Raw genomic sequence first — 27148 nt, forward strand, 5'->3', positions numbered from 1 at the left:
CCAGAAGAGAAAACTCACGCTCAGATGGGGAAGGGAGTTACACAAGGCCATATAGTGGTCACAGAGTGAATTAGTGGCAAAGCTACAACTAGAGGCCAAGTGTCCTGACTACCCCTCTCAAATATCCATTCCACTGCTCCAAGTTGGCTCATCATCCTTGAGGTATGTGATGCCTTACTTTGTAAAGGATACTTAGACTATACTTTCACATGGTTGCTTGTGGATAGGAGAAAAAATAATTATGAGCAGTCACTTTCAAAGTAAAACTCAAACTTATCCAGATAACAGCTGTAGTCTTGAACTCTGTTGTCCTGGGATTCTGTGGCCTTATGAAGTAGAATGAGTGCTGGCAGACAGACACATCTCAAAGGAGTGGACTGGAGGTGCATCCAACTTGGGCAATGATAGCCTTATTAGAAAGTAAACACATAAATCATGAATATGTTGGGGGAGAGGATGAAGCATCAAGGCATTGATTTGAAGAAGATGAAGGCTGGGACTTGAAGGAAGGAAAATGAGTAGAGGGCAGATATAGAAAAGAAGCCCAATTCTGTTGAAAATGAGGATTGAGCAAGAATGGGGAGGAAATATGATGGGAAAAGGGATATAGAAACCTACAGAAGAGAATGAATGAAGTGTAGGAGGAGCTGAGGTAGTGTAGCCAAGAGAAGAGAAGTTTGGGGAGGGGGGGTGGCATGTAATCTTCAGACCTCTAAGGAATTATTAAGGACAGTAGATGATTTGTGTGGCCACAGGGAGCAAAGCTGAGATCCATAGGAGAAAAGGAGTTCGGCTACACACAAGGACTTTCTGAGAATCAGAGCTGTCTTGAGAGGGCACAGACAGTTTTGGTAGGTAGTAAGCTCCCCATTAGTGGACACTTCCTGTCAAGGGCTCTAAGCCTCTGCCAAGATTCAGCCCAGGGCCAGTCTCTGCTTTGGGGTGGGGCCAGATGGCCTGGATTCAAAGAGGTAGGGGCTGTGAAAGGGACGGGAGAAAGAGTGGGGCTGGGTCAGGGGTAGGAATCCCCGTTGGAGCTCCCAGGCCCAGCCTGAGCCCCACGTGGCTGCTGTGACCAGGCTGGGTTGGGCTGGGCTGGGCGGGGCCAGCGGCCGGCAAGAAGGCGGGCGCGAGGGCGGGGAGCCGCACGGAAGCCCGGCCACAGAAAGAAGCGGGCGACGCGACAGGGGCGGCTCTTTCCTGGGTGGGGTTTCTGAAGTCGTGGCCCGTTAGCAGGAAGCCGAGCAGTTTCCCTGACGCTAGCGAGGGACCCAATCCGAAACCCCAGTCCCGAGTCCGTGCTGTGTGTACTGTGTGCTCAGCGCTGCCCGACAGCTCCTAGCCGAACTTCCATCAACTCTGCCACTTTTGCAGCCACCATGCCTAAGACGGTGAGTGCTGAGGATGTACGCTGCCGCCTTGGGGGATCTAGCTGACTCTGGTAGCCCCTTGCTGGTGGCTAGGAGCTTGGCCAGCAAACCGCCCACTCAGAACGCCGAGACCTCCGCCAAGACCTGGGTTAGGGAGGGGCGAGAATGGAGTCCTCTGGTCTGGTGCGTCCTCGGGTGTGAGTGGGTGCTGGGCTAGAAGTGTGGACTAGGTGGGACCTGCCTCTTTCTCAGATTACAGTTTCCTCCGTGTGGGATGAGGCAGTAAGGTTCCTTGGGAGCCTGAGGTCTCTTCTTACCCCTGATGTGCTATGGGGGCAGGGGAAAGGAACACTTTCTCCAATTCATGAATTGGTGCCTTTCTGAGGGGCAAAGCTGCCATGGTCCAGGAGGGGCCAGGGGAACTGAGAAGGAAGGAGGGGGTAGGAAGCTGCAATGGGCTAATCCCCCACCCCCATTCACCTTTCTCATAGCTTCCCTTGGCAGCTCCAGCTGTTTCTCACTAATAAGGGAAGAAAGAGTTGGTGGAGGAGAGAGTTGTGCAGGGACACATCAGAAGCTGTTTGCTTTTACCCAGGATCACTAATACTTAACTGGGCACCAGTCTGAGGAGAGGTCTGCTTTACTTCTAGGGTAGAAGACTGGTTTTTTCCTCCTCTCCACCAACAGATCCTTGCCCTTCCCATTGCTTAATGGGTCTCTATCTCCCCCTATCCCCTCCAGACTTTTCTGTGAGGTGTGGATTCTCCCTTGTGGGGCTGCACCTTTCTAAAATGGTGGTAGCTTCTAGGATTTGGTCTCCACCCCGCTGGCTGTTATGAGAAGAGCAGAAGCGTCCTGGGAGTGGGGCCTAGGGAGGCCGGATGCCCAGAAGGGAGGGGTAGGGGAGGGGTGTGCCTGAATAATGAGTCCTGCTTGCTTTTGTGCAAGTCATGCCAAAAAGCTACTAGGGCCCTTTTCTTGTTCGGGAAGGCCTGGTGACCACACTGGCAAGCAGCTTGTTGTGCTTACAGACCCCTCTCCCTAGAGGACTACCTGAGCCTTGTAGAGCTGAGATAGTGACTAGTAGCCTTGAGAAAGGCCAAGGGTCCCTGGAGGAGAGGAGTGGGGTGCCTGGTTCTTCGGGTGTATGCTGAATTTGGTTGCCACGTTGCTGTATTCCAGCCTTTCTGTCAAGTCATTCTTGCCTTTCCAGAACCCTGTCCATCAAAACCACCAAGTTTTCAACAAGTATGTCCTTTTACCTTCTCTCCTTTAAATTGCTGTGGTGGTTTTATGACACGGGGTTTTCCCACACTTGGCTCCCCTTCCCCAACACACATAAAGTGAGAGAGAATGGTTTTGAAAAGAAAAAAGATGGAAAAAAAGCCCACTGTCTCTGCCAACACAGAGGATTATAAAGATCCTTTCAGGAGCCTCTTCTTGAGTTTAGCTCTCTGTGGGTGTTTTTACCTAAATAGATGGGTGGATCTCTGGGAACAGACTTTACCCTATGACCTCTCTTCACTAGTGGCATATTTCATGGTCAGTTCTAAGGTAGCTCACCTTTAAATGTAACTCGATGGGCCTAGAAATTGCCTCAAAGTTGCCTTAACCATCCCATCTCAGTCAGAAATGGCAAAGAAGAGCGTGGTGATCCTTTTCCGGGGCATGGAGAGAGACGAGAATGAGCTGTTTGAGGTCCAGGCTAGGGTACTGAAGTTACCTGAATACTGAAGGTATTTTTATGCAGATTGACAGAAACTTGAATCAGATTGGAAGAAGAGGGCTGAATTTTGATAGCCTGAAAACTTTGGAGAATTTTCCATGTTGTTCTGTTCAAGTAATGGTCAAATTTAGGAGAAACAACTATATCATGCTTATTAAGACCATAGAATCTTGACCTGAAAGGAACCTCTGAGACTGTCTAGTACAACTTTCTCCCCCTTCTCACCCAAATATTTCTTTTTTTAACTAATGAGGATATTAGGCTAACAGAAAGGAACCTACCCAAGGGCACATGGTGACAAAACCAAGATTGGGGTCCAAGGTTTTTGATGCTTATCCCATTGACCCTCTGTTCTGACTCAGTAATTGGGTTCTTGAAATTGAATCCCCTTTCCTGCCCAAAGCAAACTGCCCTCTGTTCTTAGGACTTCCTGGTCCTCAGATAAAAGAAAGTGGATAATTTAGGCAAAGTAACACTGGAATTTGTGTGTTCTCCTGGTGAGAGTTGAGGGTTTCACAAGGTGCTTCTTGTTATTTTTCTCATTCCTCATCACAATTCTGAGGCATCCAGAGGCTTACACTAGTTCACTGCATGCCAGCTAGTAACTTTAGTGAAGGGAGAAAATTCTCTGTTTTCTGCTCTTTCTTTACTAGTTAGGCTATTAGGCTATTTCTGGAGTATGACAGATAGGGAAGGGTAATGGAAAAATCAAATCTGTTCATTCATATGAACCATGTCTGCAGTCTGTCAAGGCTGGGTTTCACTTTTACAGCCAATTGTCTCCCTTAGCCCAACTTCCATTAAATATATTAAAACATGCTCCTCTGTATCCTCTTTCTTCCAATTCTTGGATTATGCTTCTAGTTGCCAGTTTCCTCAGTCTGCTTTAGCAGCCAGAATGAAGAAGCTTATTAACTTGCTATCTACACTTTCTGTTGATAAGACAGTTGTAAAAACAAAGTCTTTCTCCTTCCCTGCCCTCTTTAATTTTTTTTTTTTTGGTCACAAAGTCTTTAGGACTCCCTAAAAGGAGATTGTTTTTAATTTTCAAGGTTTTCTTGAGTTTTTGGTTTGTTAGAGTTGAAAAGGCTCTTCACAACTATCAAGTCTAACCCTTCTCATTGTATATATGGGAAAACTGAGACCCACAGATAGGGAGGGGCTGACCTAGAATGATGTAGCATGTCAGTAGTAAAGCCAGGACTTAAATCTAGGTCTTGAATCAGTCTTGGTAAAACCTTTTTATTTTGCTGAATTTTTAGCCCTAGCTCAATAGGTCAGGGGAAAGGTGATCAAGTGGTCATTAATGTGACCATCCATGTGAGCAGATATAGAGTCCAGCTTCTTGAAGTATTTGAAGGCTTCTGGATCTGCATTCAGCTAAACTTTAACAGGGACTGTGTGGACTATTTATTCTTCTGCCATTCCTAGCATTGCTTGAGCCACTGGAGTGGCACTAAAATGGTACTTCATGAATAGGAGGCAGAATATCAGTTTTTCAACCATTGAACCAGCCCTGCATACAGACTTTAGGGAAAGGAAAGGGATCAGGAATGGAAGTTATACATGAGAGAAGGTGATTCTTTGGATCCTGCATCTCTCCACTTCTTTATTTCCCCAGTTTACTCTACCATTTGTGAAAGTGTAGATGATAGAGCAGGAACTATCTTGGGGATTTCCTTTAGGCTTTTCCTTGAATAGCTTTCTGGACAGAGAGGGACTGGTTAGGCAAGAGGATCCTTGAAGGCAACAAATAATCTATACTTAGGCTTGGAGCGGGGAAGGTTGTTCTGTGAGTGGGTTGACAGAGGTGGTATTGACCACTAGTCTGCTAACTCTCCATTATTCTCTAGCTTCCCATAACAGTAGCTTGTTTTAAGGGTGTTATTTTTACTTTTCTCTCTTTCTGCTCTCAAGAGAATGCTTTACTGGATGTTGAAGGGATATTTAGAGGTCATCTGGTCTATCTCTCTAGCTCCACATCCAATTCTATGGATGAGATAAGATGACCCTTACATTTATTCTGAACTCTGTTCTAATAGTGTTGCTTGGCAATTGTCTGTCTAGGTTCCTTTGTGTCTTCTTGGGAGTCCCCCTTACTTGAATTTTCAGAGTCAAGATCCCCCGAGGGGAGAATATCTGGTTACCAACATGACCAGGGTTGGGCCTTTATGGCTAGAAGTTGCTGGAAATTGGCATTATTACAGGTTGGGAACAGTGTGTTTCTGATTTTTTAGAGATAGAATTGAATTTATAATGTACATCTTTCCTAATTCACAATCTTTTCTTGCTGCTACCATACCCACTCTTCTGCCCCAAAAGAAAAAAACAAAAAACAAAAAACAAAAACAGAGTACAAAGATGGTCTCCTTTGGGACAGTTTAGTGGTCAAGTAGAGAGGTGGTCTTATCATGATTGGCTGGCTTTGCTGTTCATCCTTCCCATTTCATGCTTGATAGAGCTGAAAAACTTTTCAATTACATGTTCTGATTTGTGTCATAGGAGCAGTCACTTGAAGGGTAGCTCAGGACTCCATTGGTTTGGAAAGTGGCAAGTAACACTAACCGGAGAATTTTTCTTCTCTTTTCATGTAAGAAAAACATCTTCCCTGTCCTTAATTAAGTGATCCAAATGAAATGAATAGTTAGGCAAGTCCTTTATTCAGTCTCTTCAGTCTCTCCAATTTGTCATGAGGGTACTGCATTAGTAATAAATACACTCTAGGGATCTTAATGTCCTTGAAAGCCTTGATGATACAGCTTCAAGCCTCCCATTTATATGTTTTTTTTTTCCTTAAGACATTTTTTCCCTCAAAATTTGAGTGCCTTCTATGTACCAGGCAGTGTGCTAGAATTTTCTGGATGTAAAAAGTTCAGCAGCACTTGCTAAAATGTACTTTTTTGTCCCCTTACACCTCTGGGGGACTGTGTTTTCCTGGGTACTGAGTTCAGAATGGAGAATTTTTAGCTTGGGAGTTGGTTTGTTTCATTAGTAGCTCTGACAAGAACACTGGTATGAGTGTTCTTGGCTGCTTCTTCTTAAGTCTATGGAGGGAAAAGGACTATGTCTTTCCTTATGGAGGAACAAGAAACCAAATGACACTATATTGTGAAGGCTATGAGTTGACTGAAGAGCCTCAGACAAACACTGAAATTCCTTCTCACTGGCTGCCAGTAGCATATACTCCCTGTAGTTCTGCTAAAATTCCAGGAAGCTTTTAGGTTATGTTTCAAATGTACTTTTAACATTATGAGTGTGGTAGTTAGATATTGGTAAACTTTGAGGAACTGGTGGGCATAAACTAACCTCTCAAGATAACTACCACCAGTGAGCTGAGGGCTAGCTGTTGTGGGGTACAGCATTTCAAATGCATCTTTATTTAGGATGACCCAGAGCTTCCTCATCCTTAACCTTCACTTCAGCTGATTGTTATGGATTGTCTGGGTTTCTCACAGGAGTGTTTTAAACCACAGAGCAAATGACCTCATCTTAAACTTTTTAGTTCTACCTTTATGTTTTGGATGAGGATAACAAAGTCCAGAAAAGGGAAGTGATATGAGTGAACTGATAATAAGGCTGGGACTAAACCAAAATTGCCTAGCCCCAGTGTAGAGGAGGAACTTTTGTCTGCCTTCTAAATGGCACTTGGTGCAGGGTACTCAGTGTTTTCTCCCTCTGTGCTGGGGTGACTTGACCATAGTGTTATTATGGTCATGGGAAGAGCAAGTCCTTCTGAATGTGTAGAACTGACCTCAGAGGTTACTTTATATGGAGATGATTAAGGCTCTGACAGTGCCTTTGGGACTCTGTAGCACTTCCCAGGAAGGTAAATTTTTTTGCTTTGTCTGCAAAGGGTTGTAGAAAACAGATGCATGTGTGTTGAAGGGAGGTAAAGAAAGGAAACTAGTCACATTTTCCTGCTTGAGATTGGGCCTCAACTGTACTAAGAGTTTTTATGGGCCAGAATTCTTTTCTGTACTCATAACTAGAGGAGTTATCCAGCTTGCTCAGGATCACATAAAGTTGGTAATAGTATTGAATGGAAAACTTGGCTTTCTTGATTACCAAGTTAGTGGTCTCTCACTGGATTTGCCTATCTTGGAAGAATGACTCTTTTCACCAAGGGACACAGACTTCCAGAGAATTGGCTCTGTGGTGATTACATTAACAAGATGGCTGCAGTGGAGTTCCCCTAAATAGCTTCTGCTCTAGCAGATTTCAGTCAGTGGGTAACTCAGTTCTTCTGGGGTCCCAGAATGACGTTTCTCTCCTCCTGCCCCCCTTCACCCAAATCCCTGCTTTCACTTTGCCTTTTTAGATTTATGACCTAGCAATAGCACTGCTAGGAATTTACCCAAGGGATACAAGAGTGCTGATGCACAAGAGCACTTGTACCCCAGTGTTTATAGCAGCACTTTCAACATAGTCAAATTATGGAAAGAGACTAAATGTCCATCAACTGACGAAGGGATAAAGAAGATGTGGTTTATATACACAATGGAATACTACTTGGCAATGAGAAAGAATGAAATCTGGCCATTTGTAGCAACATGGCTGGAACTGGAGGGTATCATGCTAAGTGAAATAAGTCAGGCAGAGAAAGATACCATATGTTTTCACTCATATGAGGATCCTGAGAATCTTAACAGAAGGCCATGGGGGAGGGGAAGGGGGAAAATAGTTACAGAGAGGGAGGGAGACAAGCCATAAGAGACTCTTAAATACTGAGAACAAACTGAGGGTTTATGGGGGTGGGGGAGAGGGGAAAGTGGGTGATGGGCATTGAAAGGCACCTGTTGGGATGAGCACCGGGTGTTATATGGAAACCGGTTTAACAATAAATTATATTTAATATAAAAAAACTACAGTGTACTAAATTTAAAAAAAAATAATAAATTTTGAGTTCTTCTCTTTCTGTATCTGACTCAGTCCTCAAGCTTGACCCGTTCCTTGAGATAGGGGAACGTTATGGTATTTTCATTAGTATTTTGGTGGAAGTATTTGCTGTTGTCACAACCATTTGAATTCAGAATAGTCTCTTGGCCTCAACCCTCACTACTCATTTCTAATTGTTGCAGGCCAAACCTGGGGCAGGTGGATAACCGAAACCAAACCAAACCAAACCAAAAGACTTTTAAGGCCTTCATAGAAAGCTAACATAGAGCAGTGGGGAAAAGCACAGACTCTGGAACCAGACTGCTTGGGCTCAAATCCTAGTTCTGTGACCAATTATTTGTATACCCTTGGGCAAGTTACTTAACTTCTGTGTCTCATTTTCTTCAACTGTAAAGTGAAGACAATAATAGTACCTATCTCACAGGGTTGTTTGAGGACTGAATGGGCCAATTTGTGTAAAGTGCTTAGAACTGTGCCTAGCATCTAATAAGTTAGATGCAAATGTCAGTTATTATAACTACTTATGGAACTGAACTACTATATGCCCAACCCTGTGCTAGGTAAAATGGTAAGAAAGAAGGCAGGCAGTTACATTCTCACCATTTATTGAGTGGTTACTAAGTACTCTTTACTATAAGGGATAGAAATAAGTGAACTGAGTATATAGTTCCTGCATTTATAGATGTCCCATTTAATTGGAGATTTAGAGCTAACTCACTTAAAAACATTTTAAGAAAAATAAATACTTTACATGACATTCTCTATAGATTTTCAGAAGAAGGGAGTTTAATGAACAGAACTTTGAAGGTGGGAGCAGTAGCTGTTCTCGGTGGGTGAGTGACATGCTTTTGGTACATGGGCATAAACCCTAGGCCAGTGCTCTCTTGAAAGTGAGTTTGTCTAAAATGAAGGAAGCCTTGAGGTGCTAATTGTTTCAAGGGGAGCCACAAAGTACATGTGACATAGACCAAGTTACTCTTTCTAGGGTCGGTGACAGCCAATAGTCCTGTCTCAAATGCCAAATGTTCTGAAGGGGTTTGTTGGGGAAGAACTGAACCTTGGGTTTTATAGAATTGGGTTAGTTACTGAAATAAATTTTACTGTCTTTGTTGCCCATGTAGGTATGTAAGAGACTTCTTCCTTCACATTTCCATATGAACTAAATCAAGGAATGGAGCTTAGTAATTACTTTTTAGGCCAGCAGCCTACAAACAGCTTTCAGTTTTCCCAATGGGTTTACTATGAGATAGGTATTTGGGAAAGATGGAAATGAGGAGATAATTTTTTAGTGTGTGATTGGAATAGGTTAAGGAGCATGTTATTTTCTGGCCAGGTCCCAGCTGCAGCATCTGGGCCTTAAACTTCAAGGAAAGACTTTTTGGGTGACTTTTAAAGCACAGTTCTTTGTGCCTGATGACAAAACCAGATCTGATGTTCCTTTCAGTGGACTTGTTGTGTTAACATAACTCCTAGGCCACAGATATGGTCATTTACCACTGAGCATGCTTAGTAGTAGTGTTTTGTCAGGTAGGTCCTATAATTGGTGACTTTAATTTTTTTAACATTTATTCATTTTTGAGGGACATAGACAGAGCATGAGTGGGGGGAGGGGAAGAGACTGAGGGAGACACAGAATCTGAAGTAGGCTCCAGGCTTTGAGCTGTCAGCACAGAGCCTGACTTGGGGCTCAAAACCATGAACTGTGAGATCATGACCTGAGCTGAAGCCGGACGCTCAACCGACTGAACCACCCAGGCGCCCCTATAACTGGTGACTTTAAAGGCCAAATATTCTTTCTGTGTCTGGTGACCCTTCTACTTTGTGAGAATTTGGTATTTTGTGTGGCAGAGTATCAATCAGGGCCTAATGGTAGAGAAAAGTTGAGGTGTGGGCATTTGGTCTCATAAAACAAGGAATAATCCAAAGAAATCCTTTCTTGGATATGTATTTGGGAGGTGACAGAGGTCAGGGCCTAGTAGGGGGAACAATGCATACCTATCAGGCTTGGTCAGCATTTCCTTCCCTCTCTTTTAGTCTGGGACTCCCTTAAATAACTGGGAAGGATCAGGCTTTATTTTTCTCCAGTGTAGTGTGTTTAGATAAGATTCCTGATTTTGCTGTCTTGGTCTAATCTGCCCCCTACCACTCCCTGCCACATTCCCCAACTCCTTGTCCTTTTTCAGACATCTCACCTGCAGGTTGGATGAAGTACACCAAGATGTTCTTACCTGTTGTAATCTTTGACTGTGGTTGACTATACTGTGGAATGAAGGTGTAGGGTAGGGGTCAAGGTAATAGCCAATTTGAGTGTCATCAGTTAAGTTGTACAAATCTTTGATGTCTTCAAGGGTTTTTAAATGAGCAAAAGTCCTCTCCAAACATCCTTGCTGATCTCTTGGGAGATTAATAACTCAGAAATTCCCTTGCTGAGAGCGAAAACCACTTAGCCTTTTGCCTTTGAAATTTTCTTTCTTCTAACATGAAACTATCAGCAATATCAGAAATATGTAACCAGAGTAGATCAAATCTGTCTTCCCCAGGTTTCTTACTCCTTCTGGAACCTGGGCAATGGTATGTCTAGCATATGCTTAGTGAGAACATCTGGCATTTTTCTTCAGAATTACACTATACCTCTCTGCTGATACTTGGAGAGCTGTTCCAGCAGAGCCTGCGTTGGGCCTGGGGAAAATGTCTTTTGGTTGTCTTTCTGTCTGCCATAGCCTGGGCATTTTCCTAAGGTTGGGAGTTTGTCTCCTGGCCTTAGGCCAGTTGCCAGAGGAAACTAATGACTAAAAGCTTCCTCCCTCTGACGTCAGCTTTGGGAACCTTTCCTGATGATTCCCTACCAGTCAAGTATGCCTTATTTGGCTATTTTCTCCCCCCTCAAATGCCCTTTACCACCTCAACTAGTTCCCTGTTCTTTTTTTTTTTTTTTTGGTACAGGGAACACATTTCTCAAGTTTATATAGTGCTACCTGCAAACTTTTCTTTTTTCCTAGTATAGGGCTTGCTTAGAACAGGTGGTGAGGCTCTTTGATAGAGGTGGGGGAGAAGTGGGAGAGGAGAGAGAAAGATGCAAATGCTCTGGAATTACCATAATTTCTCCATCCTTCTTTCATTTCTCCCCCTTCTTTCTTTTTTTTAAAGTTTTTAAATGTTTATTTATTTATTTATGAGAGATACAGAGACAGAATGCGAGTGGGTTAGGGACAAAGAGAGAGGAAGACCAGAATCTGAAGCAGGCTCCAGGCTCCGGGCTGTCAGCACAGAGCCCGATGTGGAGCTATGAGATCATGACCTGAGCCGAAGTCGGATGCTCAGCCGACTGAGCCACCCAGGTGCCCCACTGTCCCCCTTCTCTCTTATCTCTCCTTGCCCTCTTGACTCAGCCTGGCCACCCCCTCTAGCTTCTTACTTAGATCTCTGATAACCTAGGGGTAGTCTTGCTTGACCTAAAAAGGCTCAGAGTGTGGGGGTGGGCAAGGTGGTGCTGGGGCTTTCAGCATCTTAAACTATTCCTTTGGAGTAAGTAAAACACTCCAGTTGGTAAATTCTTTGTGTGTGCCTTTTGTATGCCTAAACTTCTCACTTGGCTTTCCTGAATGGAATTGGTCCACTGTCTGTCTGCTTCCAATTCTCAGTCCTGAGCTGTCTAGCCCTAGGTTAGAAGAGCTGAGCTTTTTGACATTTAAAGCTTGAAGCACCTGTCTGGATGTTTTTTTTTTTTCCTAATGCATTTTAATAGAAATGATGCAATGAAAAGAATAATGTACTTAATCAGGATATCTGGTTATTTAGTCTCTGCCTGTGTGACCTTGGGCAAGTAATTTCTATGGGCCTTAACTTTAATATCTATAAAATGAGAATATTGGATTTTTCTGTTATTATGATTTTTTTATTCCTATTCTTTAAGAAGATAGTAAGGGCTTCTTAGAAAGAGTGTAACAGAACAGAGAGTAGCAACTATTTGGAGAAGTTACCCTTTCTTTGCAACGGCATTGGGAACATTGTTTCTCCCCCCAGCTATCCATGTATAATTAGCCCTCTTTATTTCAGTGAGTTCTTCTTAGAGATATTGGATCCACCTAACACAGAGATCACTGTGGGCATCCTGGCTTGGAGAGACCACTGTTGACTGAGTGCCTTGGGTGGGGCCTTGGAGTCCAGCCTGCAAACCGCAATTGCTGGTTATTTTGGGTCATTGGTGACTACAGGAAGAATAGAAGACCCTGAATTGGTCATTGTTCCAGCAGGGAAGGGGAAGACTAAGAAATAAACCAAAACTGAATGCTAATGAGATTTGACTTCCTTTACCACCTTCCTCCACAACTTAGCTACCTTAAGCCTATGAAGTTGCTTTTGGCCAAGTCTTAAATTGCTAATGTCCCCTTCCTCTTCCTCTGTTTGAGTCACTGATGTCTATGTTGCTCTTGGATGGGGAGAGCTAGGTGATGTGGGCTTTGAATAAAGGGGAGGAATTTCCAGTGAGAGAGATTGCCACATGCCTAGTGTTAAGCCTTCAACTGATTTTGCATTTTGTGAATATGGCTTCCTTTGGTGTTAGACCTGCAGATCAAAGGAGAGTGATTTCTGAATTTCCTGTCAAGGCCTAATAGGGTGATGAGGGCATAAGCAGGTTTCTAGAAATGATGTGCTCTTGGCTGGATCTGTTTTCATGTATCTTCTTCTTCCTCTTTACTGACATTTTGTAGTTCTACTTGTGAATCAAGGATCCCAGGCTGTATTTCAGCCACCTAGGAGTTGGCCATGAGTTTGATCTTCAACTGCCCTGAGCCCTCTTGAGGGAGGGCATGATATAAGTATTCTTAGTATCTGTCTTCCTTCCTTTGGAAACAAGTTCTTATGGCAGTTTAACCAGAGAAGGCTTAGTTGGGTAGAGCTGGGCAGTGCTTTTGGGTAGAAGATTCTTCCCCAACATTGGGCTAGAATAGCCTCTGGGCCATGTAAGAACTTGCTGCTGGGTGCAGACACCTTGCTGGAAGTATTTCCCTCCTATGGGCCTTGCATGTGTTGTTAAGGATTCCAGCTGAAGGTGGTATATTAGAATGACTGTTGGTGAGGGAGGGTAAGTAAGCAAGTGGATGAGTGAAAAGGGGAGAAGGAAAGAAGAGTCAAACAGAAGAGTAGTAGTTATTTTTGTATTTCCCCTTTTTATAAAACCCAACATGGCATCATATGGCAAAGTTTAGTAAATATAGGGAGAAATCTTTCATAAATCCACCATTTTAATAGAACAATTATTATTTATGTATATTTCTTGTCATAGCTCATATGTGTATTATAATTTTCCATTGTGCATAGTGTACATAGTGTACTACATAGTAATAGTGTACTACTTCTTTTTAAAAAAAATAATGTGTATTTATTTATTTTTGAGAGAGAGAGAGAGAGAGAGAGTAAGTGGGAGGGGCAAGGAGAGAGAGGGAGAGAGAGAATCTCAAGCAGGCTCTGCACTGTCAGCACGGAGCCTGATATGGGGCTCGAACTCACAAACCATGAGATCATGACCTGAGCCAAAACCAAGAGTCAGACACTTAACTGACTGAGCCACCCAGGTGCCCCCAAAAAAGTCCTACTTCTTTATCCTTACTTAATATATCACTTTTAGTTTTTAAAATGAACACTTTAATGGCTTTATAAAATTCCATCCAATGGCTGTGCCATAATTTACCATTAACCTTTTGAGAGTCATTTAGATTACTCCCAGCATTTGCCAGTACTTATAACACTGCAGTAAATATGAAGAGGAGAAAATCTAAACTCTTTATCATGTTATATAGAGAGAACCCTTTGATACCTGGCTTCATTCTAGCTCACTTTCCAGACTTAGCTCCCCACATGTATGCTATACTGTGGCTTTGTGGGATCAAAGTTTTCCAAGTAAACCATACCTTTTATATCGTTCAGCTCTAGCATGTCTTTTCTTTCAGTTTGAAATGTCAAGAGTGTCTTTTTCACCTCTCCCCACTCCATGTTACCTCCACTGGAAACTTTCTTTAATACTCCTAGGTAGTATTAGTTGCACCATCTTCTATGTGCTGACTGTACTTCTCTCATAGGAATTTCTGTTATGATACTTACCACGTGATGTTGCAACTGTCTGGGCTCCAAGACTTTCTCCTTCATTGGACTTGTTGTCTTGAAAGTTTATAATCCCCTTTGCTTCAAGAAGGGTCTCTTGTTCAGGCAGACGTGGTTAGGGATGGGTAGGTCTTTGAAGAATGCGTAGTCAGTGACAGACATGGAGGGGGAGAAGCAGCAGTAATGTATGCAAGGGATTCAACAGTGTTGGATTAGCACCTGGTGGGATATACTAGGTGCTAGTAATAGAGAAAATATACTTTGGAGTAGGAAAAGGGGCATTAGCACCTGTAGGGATAACAGGCCCTTGAGAGAGAGTCTTGTTGGTCTTGGCCCACCAGTGTAAACTTCTTAAATCATTTCAGATATCAGTTTCCTATCTGTAGTATGGAAAGAATGATAACACCCTACTTCTTAGGGTTATGGTAAACATTCAGGCACTAATGCATCTGGAAGTCCTCTGAGAGGTATGGAGCACAAGAGAGGGAGGGTAGGCCCAGGACTCTCCAGAATTTTTCTAGTTGTTCTATTAAAGTTCTTTCCTATGTGTGTTTCCTATTAAGCCTGTAAGCCCAGAATGCAAGATGCTATAGTTTCCCTGAGCAAGTCCCACAGCTTGGTGTTTTAGTGGAAGGTATGCAGGTAAGTCTCATCTCCCTACTCACCTGAGCAGCATCGCTCCAGGTAGCCTTCTTACAGCCTTACTCAAGAATGGCCCCAAATGGCTAGAAAGGGAGGTGACACCTTCCCCTCCCAGCTATTTAGCATCAAATGAATGGTACTACAGTAGAGGGTTTCCTAACAACCCTTCAGCTAGAAGCAGAAGTATTTATTTATTTATTTATTTATTTATTTATTTAAAAGTTTATGCATTTATTTTTGAGAGAGAGAGAGAGCACAAGTAGGGGAGAGGTGGAGAGAGAATCCCAAACAGGCTCTGTGCTGTTAGTGAGGAAGTCCGTCACAGGGCTCAAACTCATGAACCATGAGACCATGACCTGAGGGAGATCATAACCTGAGCTGAAATCAAGAGTAGGACACTTGGCCAACTCAGCCACCCAGGCACCTTGGGAGGTGGAAGTATTTATATAAGCTGCAGTGAAACTGGGTATCTTTCAGGCCTTGTGGTTAGAAGGACAAGCCTGCCATGGTTAGAAGGACAGGTCTCTGTGTCTGTCACTGACTATATGTTCCTTAGAGACTTGCCCATTCCAGCTGTCTTGGGCAATTAGCTCATGGGGAACCATGAACCATGGCCAGATTTAAAGTCTTTGGATGGATATTCTCCTTCATCTAGTGTGCTTTTTGTTTTCTCCCCATACCACAATGGCTTCTTGATGCTGTCCTGGCCATTTGAAAACCCCTAAGTCACCCCGGGATTTTATGTTTTATAAGGGAAGCAAATGGTATGAATCTATGGAATATCCATTAACTATAAAACACAACAAGGAGAATGGACTTGCTCAAGATCCCATAATGAGTCAGGGACAGAATCAAGTCTTAAAGCCATGACTCTCAGGAGTATGTTCTTTCCATCCTATCAGCCTATCCCACTAGGAATGTAAACTTCATGAGAACAGGGAAAGTTTCCCACTACCCATTGTATCTCCAGTACCTAGCACAGTGTCTAACATAGAGGAGGTACTTAACAAATATATGTTGAATAGATACAGTAATAGCTACTGTTGTCAAGTCGGATTGTCTTTCATAGACTTCTTTAGCTAAGTCTACTGGAAAGCCAAACAAAATTCCAGTGGCCCACTGTAAATTAGCTAATGTAGACCCAGCTGGACCCTGGCAGAATGGAGCTGTGTAGTGCCAAAGAATGGGGAGGAGTTGTCCCTCTTGTATACCTTGGAGAGTTTGTTTACCTGTGAGTGGCCAGCTTGTTCACAGCCAATTTCCACTCCCTTTTTCCATGTCTTCACACAATGTAGTAGCATTCACACAAAGGGAGAATATTTGAATCAAAATTTTTAGTGAATTATAACAGGCATTTCTATCTGCCTTTGTGAAGCAACTCACACTTTGGCCATAGAGTACATATTTGAAGCATTACCCAGTTTTTAAATTTATTTTTTTATGTGTGCTGGTAACACAGGTAAGGCTACATTGTGCAATCTAATCCTGAGAGGTATGTGCTCCTGAGGTTTAGGAATTGAGTTGACTCCTATGCTCAGGGATGGGCATGGCCAGGCACAGATCAGGGAGGACAGCAGGGAATCATGTTTGGGAACTCAGCAGCTGTGTTCTTCTGCTTTTGCCAGTGTTGCCACCACCACTGCCACCACCATCATCCAAGCTGCTTTAGGGCCCAGAGATGCATATCTTTGCAGACTTGGGCAAGTGTTAATCAAGGTAGGCTATGTTGGGAAACAAGAGAAGGTCTTCTTTTTTCTACACATTCCCAAGAATGGTGTGTGACCAGTATTTTGGAAGTATAGATTGAAGCCTACTAGATAGAGTTGGGTGCTCCAAAATAGTTAAGCACCTCTGAAGGTCATCATGTCTTTAAATGCCTTCTCTATCTGTTTCTATACTGCTGAGTTAGACAACATATAGGGTATATTAACAGTCTGTGCTGTTTGGCAGGGCAGGCTTAAAGAAAGATTAATTTATTTTACAATTTGTGATTTTTTTTTCATTATGAAACTAAGACATATTTGCTGTAAGAAATGAAACAGTACTGAAAAATATAAAATTTTCTGTCTTCTGCCCTGACTATTCTTCAGAGAGAGCCACCATTCACCAGTTATATTAACTTAGACTCCTTTATAAGTACATTTATACACATATAATTTTTTTTAATTCTCTAAAAAACATTTAATGTTTATTTTTGAGACAGAGAGAGGGAGACAGAGTGTGGGTGGGGGAGGGGCAGAGAGAGAGGGAGACAGAGAATCCAAAGCAGGCTCCAGGTTCCCAGCTGTCAGCACAGAGCCTAATGTGGGGCTGGAAGTCATGAACTGTGAGGTCATGACCTAAGCTGAAGTCGGACGCTTAACTGTCTGAGCCACCCAGGTGCCCCTACACATATAATTTTAAACACACACATAAAACAAATCCATTCTGCAACTTTTTTTTTACTTATTTTGTGATGACCATCTTCTCATGTCAAATCAGATTTTAATGTCTGTATGGGCTCATTAATAAGCAAGTTATCAAATGGGTGGAACACTTAAAATCTATACAAATGAAAAGGGCCCATATTCTTTTTTGAGTGGAAAATAAAGAAGACATTGTAAGTGTTTGCCTTCCTGAGAGAGAAAGGCTTTATGGAGAAGGTGGGAATTGTGGACCCATGAATGACCCATGTGGACCCATGTGGACCCATGTGGACCCATGAATGATGGGATGATGAAAACTATTTCCCTTTTCAAGTCCCACATCTAGAGATTGCTATTATTTCACCAGTGTCTAAATGATGTCAGTGGAATGATTGGCAGTAGGTAAACCACTTTGCTTAATATGGACACTTCTCTCTCCTGTGGTTTTGCCAGTTTGGGGTAGCTTGATTCCAAACTGAGAGCCCTGTTCACCAGAAGACCTCTGCTACCATAGATGTTTGAGGTTAAGGAAAGAAGCTGGTGCATGCGTGTGTGTGTGTGTGTGTGTGTGTGTTTGTGTTGGTGGTAGTCATGGGCATATGCTTTTCCAGTCTTCTCCAGAGACGAGCAGTGAAGCTGGATTAGAATCCTCATCCACTATCCATACATATCAGGGATCTTGTCCAGGTGACAGGAAAGTGGAATTTTGTAGACTACTCAGCTGTAATTAAGCCATCCAGTTGAAGAGTTGAGGAGGATAGTGATTTGTGAAATACAAACAAGTATACAATATATTTTGAAAAAAAATATCCTAGTGGCTTCTCCTGGTCTTAGAAGATATTGAAGATATTGATCATGTTGAAAGGAACCAGGTCCAATGAAGACAAGTAGAATTACCAGAATTGGAGGATCTCTTCTGCCCACTCATGGCATGCCCCTCTCTTCTTGTGTCTCTTAGTTCCCAGACTTTCACAGTGGATGGAACAGAGCTTCTGCTTACTCAGTCTTTAATCATGGAGCCTCTGCCACCAGAGATTGACCTTGATTGGGCCAGGCCTATAGGCCACTGCAGGCATTATTGCCTTCCTCTTTAGACAAACAGGAAACTGCCTGCAGATTATAAGTAATTGGAGCTTTCTGAATCTTGTAGGGCAAGGAGAGCAAGGCTCTGAGATCAGACTCCAAAAAAGGAAGGGGAATTACATTTTGGGATACTTTAGTCTTTGGGCTGCTTGGATCCAAAGTATCTCCAGGCACTTATTTAGGCCAAGTTTTCAGGAAGAACTGTGTTTTAGCATATTGGCTGTGTGACCTTATGGGAAGTCCTTTAACTTCCCTGAGCCTCCCATTCTTCACTGGTAAAATGAAGATGATAACGCTAGCCTGAGTTGGTGGGAAACTTGGATAAGATAACACTGAAAAATCCTCAAATGTGAGTTCTGTAGAAAATGAACATACAGGCTTCAGGTGCTCAGAGAAGCTTAAGTCATGTTTTAACAGCCTCTGTCAACAAAGGCAGTGGAATGTGCCAGTGGATAAAAGACTTTCACTTCATCATTAAGAATGGTTATGATCCTGGGCACCTGGGTGGCTCAGTCTGTTGAGTGTCTGACTTGTGGTTTCAGCTTGGGTCATGATTTCACAGTTTGTGAATTCTAGCCCCACATCGGGCTCCACGATGCTGGTGTGAAGCCTGCTCGGGATTCTCTCTCTCTCCCTCTCTCTCTGCCCCTCGTGTGTGCTTTCTCTCTCTTTCTCTTAAGAATAAACAAATGAACTTAAAAAAAAGAATGGTTATGTTCCTTAAAAGGATAAGCCTCAGGGGTGCCTGGGTGGCTCAGTTGGTTAGGCGTCCGACTTCAGTTCAGGTCATGATCTCATGGTTTGTGGGTTTGAGCCCCGCATTGGGCTCTGTGCTGACAGCTCAGAGCCTGGAGCCTGCTTCGGGTTCTGTGTCTCCTTCTCTCTCTGCCCCTCCCCCACTATCACTTTGTCTCACTCTGTCTCTCAAAAATAAATAAATGTAATAATTTTTTTAAATGATAAGCCTCAGTTATTTGGAAAAGTTCACTTCTGTGGAATAGCTCATTTATAGACCATTTGGGATCAGTGATGCATTGCCATATAGTTAGCTCTCAACTATCCATAACAACAGTTTCTTCTTCCAGTTACCTGTGTACTGCCTTTCCTAAGCCATGTGAGCCCAGGGAATGTAAATTATCTTGGCTCTTCTGACAGCCCAAACAAGAATAATTAGGGAGATATTTTCTAAAAAAATTCCCGGACATAAAGTGGTTAGAGTGCTACTGCTGAGTTATCCATAAGGTATTACTCTTATGTTGATGTGGATGACTGACCTTAACTACAAGGAAAACAGTGAACTTTGGCTTTTGGAGCAAGGAAAAAAATAGGCTTCTACTTCCCTGGTCAGAAAAGATGGTCAGTACCATCTTTTCAAGCTGTGAACTCAGGTAGTGGTGACAAATTTATGAGACTGGGATTGAAAGGGAGTCAAGCCTTCAAAGAGTGGTGGGAGAAGAGACCACGTATGAGATCATCCTACATAGACTGTTATTCTAACGGAGGGTTTGACAAGTTATCCCTCCCCCAATGTACTGGGATTTAGCCTTTGTTAGGAAGAGCCAAAACTAAAGAAATACTAAAAGAGCTCTTAGAGACCCCTCTAGGCAATTTCCCCTGGAGCTTCTAAGCTGTTGAGAAGCCCAGAAAATGGAATACTAGGGTTGGGAAGCTGGGAGGGAGTTATAAATTTAGGTGATAGCTGCCTGCTTTCCAAGTAGTTCCCTGTTTAAAACAACCTTGAGATATGTGAATTTAAGGAATCCCTTTACAGGTTGGCTGGCATTGTCTTGCAGTCATTTTCCAGTGTTCCTAGCTTTCCTTATCCCTTGGCTGGACAAAAAACCAAACCAAACAAAAAAGTCTCCAACACAAATACTAATAATTCGATATGTTTGTGATATGCATCCTAGCTGTCAGAGCCCTTTCAAACACTATTATGATGTCATTTAATATTCATTAGCTCTCTCCAGTTGGCAGGTTAGGAATTATTATCCCCATATTTGCATATGGGGAAACTGAGGCTCAAAGAGGTTAAGAGACTCTACAAAAATTACTCAGTGAATGAATAAGGGAGACAGGAGTTGAATGGAAAACAAATGTGACTTCAGTTTTAGACTCTGGAGTATTGGAAGGGGAGATGAATGTTGTTTCACAAAGGCTTAGACTTAAGCCCTAGTCATGGTTAAGCCACGTTGGAAGTGGTCAACTATCTAGTTTTTGGATGGGAGGACTTCATAGAAAGTCCTGGGAATGTTCAGTAACATAACTGGGTGGAGAGAAAGGCAGGAAGGGTGGCAAGAGTCAGTCTAGGCCTGATATGGGTGAAGAGGGAAGAGGTGCTTTGAAAGGGTAATTCATAGGGAGCCCACCAGAAACAGGTTATAGAATGACATCATGAGGTAGATGGTTTAGTATAATCCCTGGCCAGATAGTCCCTGGTCACAAGTAGTTGGTAAGCCCTCAGGAATGTGACACTATCACATGGGAATGTGTCACTAGAGCAGCCAAAGCCTGTGGAAGCAAGAAGAGCAGATCTCCATTGTCACCACCCCCTCTATGTAGGGTGTGAGCTCCTTAAAGATGGGCCATAGAGACCAGATGTGGCAAATGGAAAAACCTAGTTGATAATGGCAGATAGTCCTGGTCCTTTATAAGGAAAAGTCATAATGTTTGCTTGATTTCGAAGCATGTGACATTGAATTTATCAGTTCTAATACATTTATATTTATTTATTTATTTATTTATTTATTTATTTATTTATTTATTTATATTTTTTTCTTTACAGATCTGAAGCAGAGTTAGGAAAAGGGGGAAATTTGAACTCCTGACTCCAGTAGCTCTAGGGGCCAGAATGAAGGTGGAGTTTAACTGTTAGAGCTGCTGTTCTTATAGTTGGGGGACTGAGTTTTACATGGGGCCAGCTAGGTTCCTTACCTTCTGATCCATTGGGAAAGTCTAGCTTGCCTGTGCAGTTGGTCTTGGCCAGCTTGAGGAAGCATATGTAGACTGATTTATTGTTCTGGCTTAGGGCTTTGGGTGTCAGTATTTTTTTGTAATTTTTAAATATTTATTTATTTTTGACAGAGAGAGACAGAGCATGAGCAGGGGAAAGGCAGAGAGAGAGGGAGACATAGAACCCAAAGCAGGCTCCAAGATCTGAGCTGTCAGCACAGAACCTGATATGAGACTCAAACCCATGAACAGTGAGATAATGAATGGAGCTGAAGTTGGACACTTAACTGACTGGGCCACCTAGATGCCCCAGGCATCAGTATTTTTTAAGAGTTCTTCTATTTTAATGTTGGGCTAGGGTTGATAACTCATACCTAATCAAAGCCTCTTCATGTTACATCCATAAAAAAGGATTCTGACAAAGGGGAGGCCTATGCCCATACAGCGTGAATAGAGCTGAGCTGAGTTGTGATTTGTCCAGGGCTCTTTTCACTTCACTCTTGTAGCTGGAGGTAAAAGGTGGCCCCGATAGCTCAATTAGGCAGTCCTTAAACTTGGTCCCTGGGCCTGGATGAGATGGAAATTATGTGACCCCCAAGTGCTGGAGGAAAGAGTGGGATTCAAAGTAACTAAGTGGGAGTACATTGGTGATGCAGTCAGTTAAGTGTCAGATGCTTGATTTTGTCTCAGGTCATAATCCCAGGGTCATGGGATTGAGCCCAGCATTGGGCTCCGTGCTGAGCATGGAGCCTGCTTGGGATTCTCTCTCTCTCTCTCTCTCTCTCTCTCTCTTTCTCTCTCTTTCTCTGCCCCTCTCTCCCACTCTCTCTCTAAACAAAAACAAAAACAAAAAACAAAACAAACAAACAAAACCCCACAAAGCAACTAACTGGGCCCAAGGGAAGTAAACAACTCTCTTTAGAGCAGGAATGTGCAGACCAGTTGTGGTAGGGGAGAAAGGACAGGACAGGATGGGAAGTGAATAATGCTGTGGGCTCTAAGGCATTCAGTTAGTGGGAACATCATAGGGAGTTGGTGTGTAAGAGCCCAAGGACCCTGTGAATTCATTTTTCAGTGCCATTATAGAAGTGCTGGGCTGGGACCCTGCCCTGTGTCCACAGCAAGGTGCTTGGGAACTGGAGACTGCTTGTTGTCTGTTTCCTGCTTCAGCTACTTGGCCTTTACACCCGACTAAGCCTCAGCCTCTGCTGCTTCTATACTTTTAGAGTACATGAAGTTCTCCCACAAGGCCTAGTACCATATCACAGTGTGCTTTTTAATTATGTTTTAACAGTTTTATATGTGGCATCCCAATTTTAATTGAGCTTTAGCGTAAGCTTCTTCTATGGTAGGAAAGGGGTTTTTATTCTAAGACTTCCCTGGGGCACAAGAGAGTGTTTGATGTGGAGAACGAGGCAATTCCAGGAGGATATCTTGATTTCTTTTCAGCCATCAGCCTCCAAAGAAACTTTTTATTTGGAGAGAAAGGTGACTGGGAGCTTTAGGGTAGATATAGCACATACTGCATTCTGTGGGACCCAATAATTACATCTTTTCACTACTAGATGGGAAACCCTTTGAAGTAAGGGCTTATGATAATCTTTGTATTTTTAGTGCCCAATACCCTGTCCCACACTTTTCAGGTACTCAATAGGTGCTGAATTTTCTTCTCTTGCTTCCTCCTTTGAGTCAGACTAGATTCTTCCCTTCCTGAGGGAAGAATCTGGAAGCTAACTGGGAGAAAAGGGCCACATCTGAGCATTGGCCATCAGTGGTATCCCTGTTTCTAGAAGTCCACAGTTCTTAACAGTAGTTGAATTTTGGGGTACACATGCTTTCACACATACATAGTTTTCTTTTCTTTCTTTCTTTTCTTTTTTTTTTTCCTACAAGAGAGGTAAATGTGAGGAGTCAGGGCATGGAGTGGGAGGTTAGAAGGTAGGCACTCCTGAATGGTTGTTTTTTTTTTTTTCTCACCACTTCTTTTTTTTTTTAAATTTTTTTTAACGTTTTTATTTATTTTTGAGACAGAGAGAGACAGAGCATGAATGGGGAGGGGCAGGGAGAGAGGGAGACACAGAATCGGAAGCAGGCTCCAGGCTCTGAGCCATTAGCCCAGAGCCCGAAGCGGGGCTCGAACTCACGGACCATGAGATCGTGACCTGAGCTGAAGTCAGACGCTTAACCGACTGAGCCACCCAGGCGCCCCTCTCACCACTTCTTTATGAGAGAAGTGCTAACTGGACTCTGAGGATCCTAGACCTAGTCCAGAGGAGTGTTGACCACTAATGGAGATCTTCAGTGTTGGAGCTTTGTGGTTGGCACTAATTTCATTCTTAACTCTCCTTCCCACTGAGTTTGGCATCTCTGACTTTATTTCTTTTTATTATCCACACCTTTTCTAAATACATAAGGAAAGAAGTAAGCTATAGATGCCCCTTTGTTTCTTGAGCCCTTCATAAGCCAGCTGGGAAGGTCCTGTTCTTTTTTCTTCTTCATACATGCCTCTTGTTCTTCAAGGCCTGGGGTTTGAGCCAGAAGCCTAGGCGCTAGGCACTCCATGGCTTAGCTCCTGGACTGGAGCATACTACTGAGGGGGATCAGCATTACCCAGGGCCTTTCTGGTATGTGAATGAGCCTTTGGGAAGATGGCAAGTGCTCTAAACTTATTGCTTATTTTTTTCCCAGTGCTTTTACTCAGGAAAGGAGTAGCCTACTGTTTAGGCCAATTATCTTTAGCTAACTTTTGGATCAGACCCTTGCTGTCCATCTTCAATGGAAATTAGAATGTGAAGAGAGGTGTTAGACCAGATTTGAGGCCTTGTTGATAGTGGAGTGACTAACTTGACAATATTTGGCCTAGTCTGGCAGTTGATAAACTTGTTTCTGAGTCCTATGTTAGTAAAAATAGATTTCACATTAATTTTTTTAAGTTTATTTATTTTGAGAGAGACAGAGAGAGCACAAGCAGGGGAGGGGCAGAGAGAGAGGGGGACACAGAATCCGAAGCAGGCTCTGTGCTGACAGCAGAAAGCCTGATATGGGGTCGAACCCATGAACCATGAGATCATGACCTGAACTGAAGTCAGACACTCAACTGACTGAGCCACTCAGGTGCACCTGATTTCACATTTCAAAAAACATTGTTAAAAGAAAAATGGGAGAATATGCAACAGAGACCTTATGGGCCTAACAGAAACAGATTCCCAATCTTTAATAGTCTATTCTCTATACTACCAATTTATTATATACCAATTTCTTATAAACTCATGACACCTCTTTCCTGAGCTATGCACATGGGAGATCTCTGAATTCTGATTTGTGATAAGGCTGTTTGTAGCCAGCCCTTTCCATGTTAGTTACTAACTAACCAAACCTCTCTGTCTCCCTCTGGGGTACACTTGGGGTCTCAGTCACTGGGGTTAAAATTAAAATTGTATCCTTCTTGGAGTAAAAAGAACCTGGTAGATGATGATTTTCTTCCAGCTCACTGTTCCTATATAAGACTTAACTTTTCATCTCATATGGCCCCAAATCTTGTAAGTACACAGCTGCTGTTGATCATAATTAAGGAGATTTGAAAATGAAAACACAAAAGTCCAAAGCTACATTCAATAGGGGATTCCAGAGCTGGGGTTCTTCCTTCTTCCTCTTCCTCCCCCCACACTTTATCCTTGGCTTTGCTGAGTCTCCTAAAATCAAGCCTGACTTTTTGAGAAGGTAACTTCTTTGTGTTCTTGCGAGACCATGCCTAAACAGAGGGGATCTTGGTACTTTTGGAGTAGAACACCATAACTGGAGTTATGGGATGGTACTACAATGTAGCTCTAGTGATAGGCTTACCCAGACAGGGAAACATTCCAGCTCTATCTGTAGCCCTTACATCCAGTGTTCTGAGGGTTTCTACTATGTTAGCTGTTGTGTGTTTTTCTGGGTACATGCCTATTCAGGCACCTATTCCCATTCATGATAAGTCTTTGGGAATCCTGGAATGGAGAGAGTGTGGTGTCAAGACTGAGTCACTCTTCTGGAAAGGTCAGAGTTCTAAGAGGAGCAGTATCAGATTTTCTAGGGACTTCTCCCTTCTGCTGTGACTGCCCTTCCCCAAACACACCTAGGCTTGCAGATACACACCCAATTCCAGACTACTTGGGAGACTCAATCACTGACCTTCCTGACCAGAGGTGACCAGGGTACAAGGAGTTAAACAGCACTCACCAAAGCTGCTCTTATTATCCCCTTCCCTAGTGTCCTTAATGCCTTGCCTCTAACCCAACAATGTAGAAGACTTTGTGGAATATGCAAAGATGTTTCTGCCTTTAATGGCTTAACCATATTTGTGAATAGTCAGCGAGTAAGATTAGCTTAAATGGTTTTAATGTGACGATTAATAGTGAACATTCCAAGTAGAGTTGCCTCAGGTTTTCCCATGACTTTTTTTGGGTGGGGGTCTCATCAGCATTGTTCAAGGTAACTTGAGAGAAAGGATGGGTCTCAGCCAGAAGGTAAATAAAGTAGGTCAATTATGTGGCATCATTATCAGCTACTATTTATATAGTTGTATGACCTTAGGTAAGGCATTTAACCTTTCTGAACCTTAGTTTTCAATTTTTGAAATGTGGATAATGATACCCACTTCCTTCAGATTTATGAGAGAGAAAATAGCTCACACGTGTAAAAGTACATCTAGAAGGGGACCTGACACATTGAAAGTGCTTGATAAATGCCCGTTTCTCTTAATTTCTTTCATGGTATTTTACTCTCTTTAAATAGTAATTTTAGGACCCTAGTTAGGCTTTGCCTGTAATTTGTAAGTGTGCTCCCTATGATAGTGTAATAGCACTATATCTGTATGATTTTTTTTTAAATAAGGAAACTGATATTTGAAACAATGATGCCTAATTTGAAACAATTACTGGCCTACTTTGTGGTGAACCACGCTGTGCCTTCCACTGCAGCATATTGAGGGCGTGGTGAGAATCTGTGTGGGTGTATCTTGCTTTGTGAAGAGGAATCCCAGCTCTGGGGAGCCTTGAAAATCCCAGAATGAGTGAGTGGGGGAAAAGAGACCCAGTTTATACTTGATGGGTATGGGGTGGGAAGAAGATAGGATGTGCAGAGAAGAAAATGATGAGAGGAGCCCTTACTCAAGAGGGCACAACAGTTTGTGAAACCAGTGGGTCGCCACCTCTTTGCAGAAGCCAGGCAGCTGTGGCTGAGGCCCGTCCCAAGCCCTTGCTGTGCTGGTAGCTTTCACTTCCTCTTTGTGAGTGTGTGTGTGTGTGTGTGTGTGTGTGTGTGTGTGTGTGGTGGGGTGTGAGTGCAGTGGAAATCTCATTCTAGTTGCCTTTCCAGGTCTATTTGTAGGTAGACAAGTTTTCCATATGGACTGAAAGTGGGTTGTGGTAGGCTCCCTTGAGGTCTGGGGAGTGGTTCCTGCCAGGTTTGTGGGAGCTAGGGTAGAGACTATTCATTAGGCTAAGCTGGTGCCTCAGTGGGGCTCTGTGGAACAGAGCCAGATTCCTATCTATATCTTGTATATTAAGCCATCTTGTCTGGCTTTGTCTTCAGGAATTTCTCTCTCTGCCAGTGGAACACCTCTCCCCCAGATCTGGTGATCTGGTGCCTAATTCTGTGGTGGTGAAATGGTCTGTAATTTATTCTCTTCTGATAGATTCTGGGAGAAGAGTCCTGGAACTGGGATAGGAAGGCTTGATCCTTTGTATCTTAGGGATAGTTTTCACATGTTGGATATTTCACTGCAGCATTTGGAGGGCATACATTGTGATTCTTGCTTCTGTGTCCTCATACATGCTATTTCTCTATCCAGAACACCATGAGCTTTCCTTTCCATTTAACATCTTTTTCCTGTGACAGTCTTCTATATCTCAGGACATGTCAGCCCTTCCTCTAAAAACCTTCTGCTTTCCTACTTTCTCCATTATGGCCTGAGTGCCCCTTTATGTTTCCAC

The 27148-nt window shown here is 43.0% G+C and overlaps 1 protein-coding gene across 1 annotated transcript in view; it reads left to right on the forward strand.

Annotated features, from left to right (window-relative positions):
* The first annotated feature begins 1163 nt into the window (after positions 1 to 1163).
* Positions 1164 to 27148, forward strand: part of MSN (moesin) — a 65225-nt gene continuing 39240 nt past the window's right edge. Inside the window, exon 1 of the mRNA XM_004000571.6 lies at positions 1164 to 1391. Within this exon, the coding sequence (XP_004000620.1) occupies positions 1380 to 1391 (12 nt within the window). The 5' untranslated portion in view covers positions 1164 to 1379. The remainder of the gene's footprint in view (positions 1392 to 27148) is intronic.

This window comes from Felis catus, chromosome X, assembly GCF_018350175.1.
Source record: "Felis catus isolate Fca126 chromosome X, F.catus_Fca126_mat1.0, whole genome shotgun sequence".
Taxonomy (NCBI): domain Eukaryota; kingdom Metazoa; phylum Chordata; class Mammalia; order Carnivora; family Felidae; genus Felis; species Felis catus.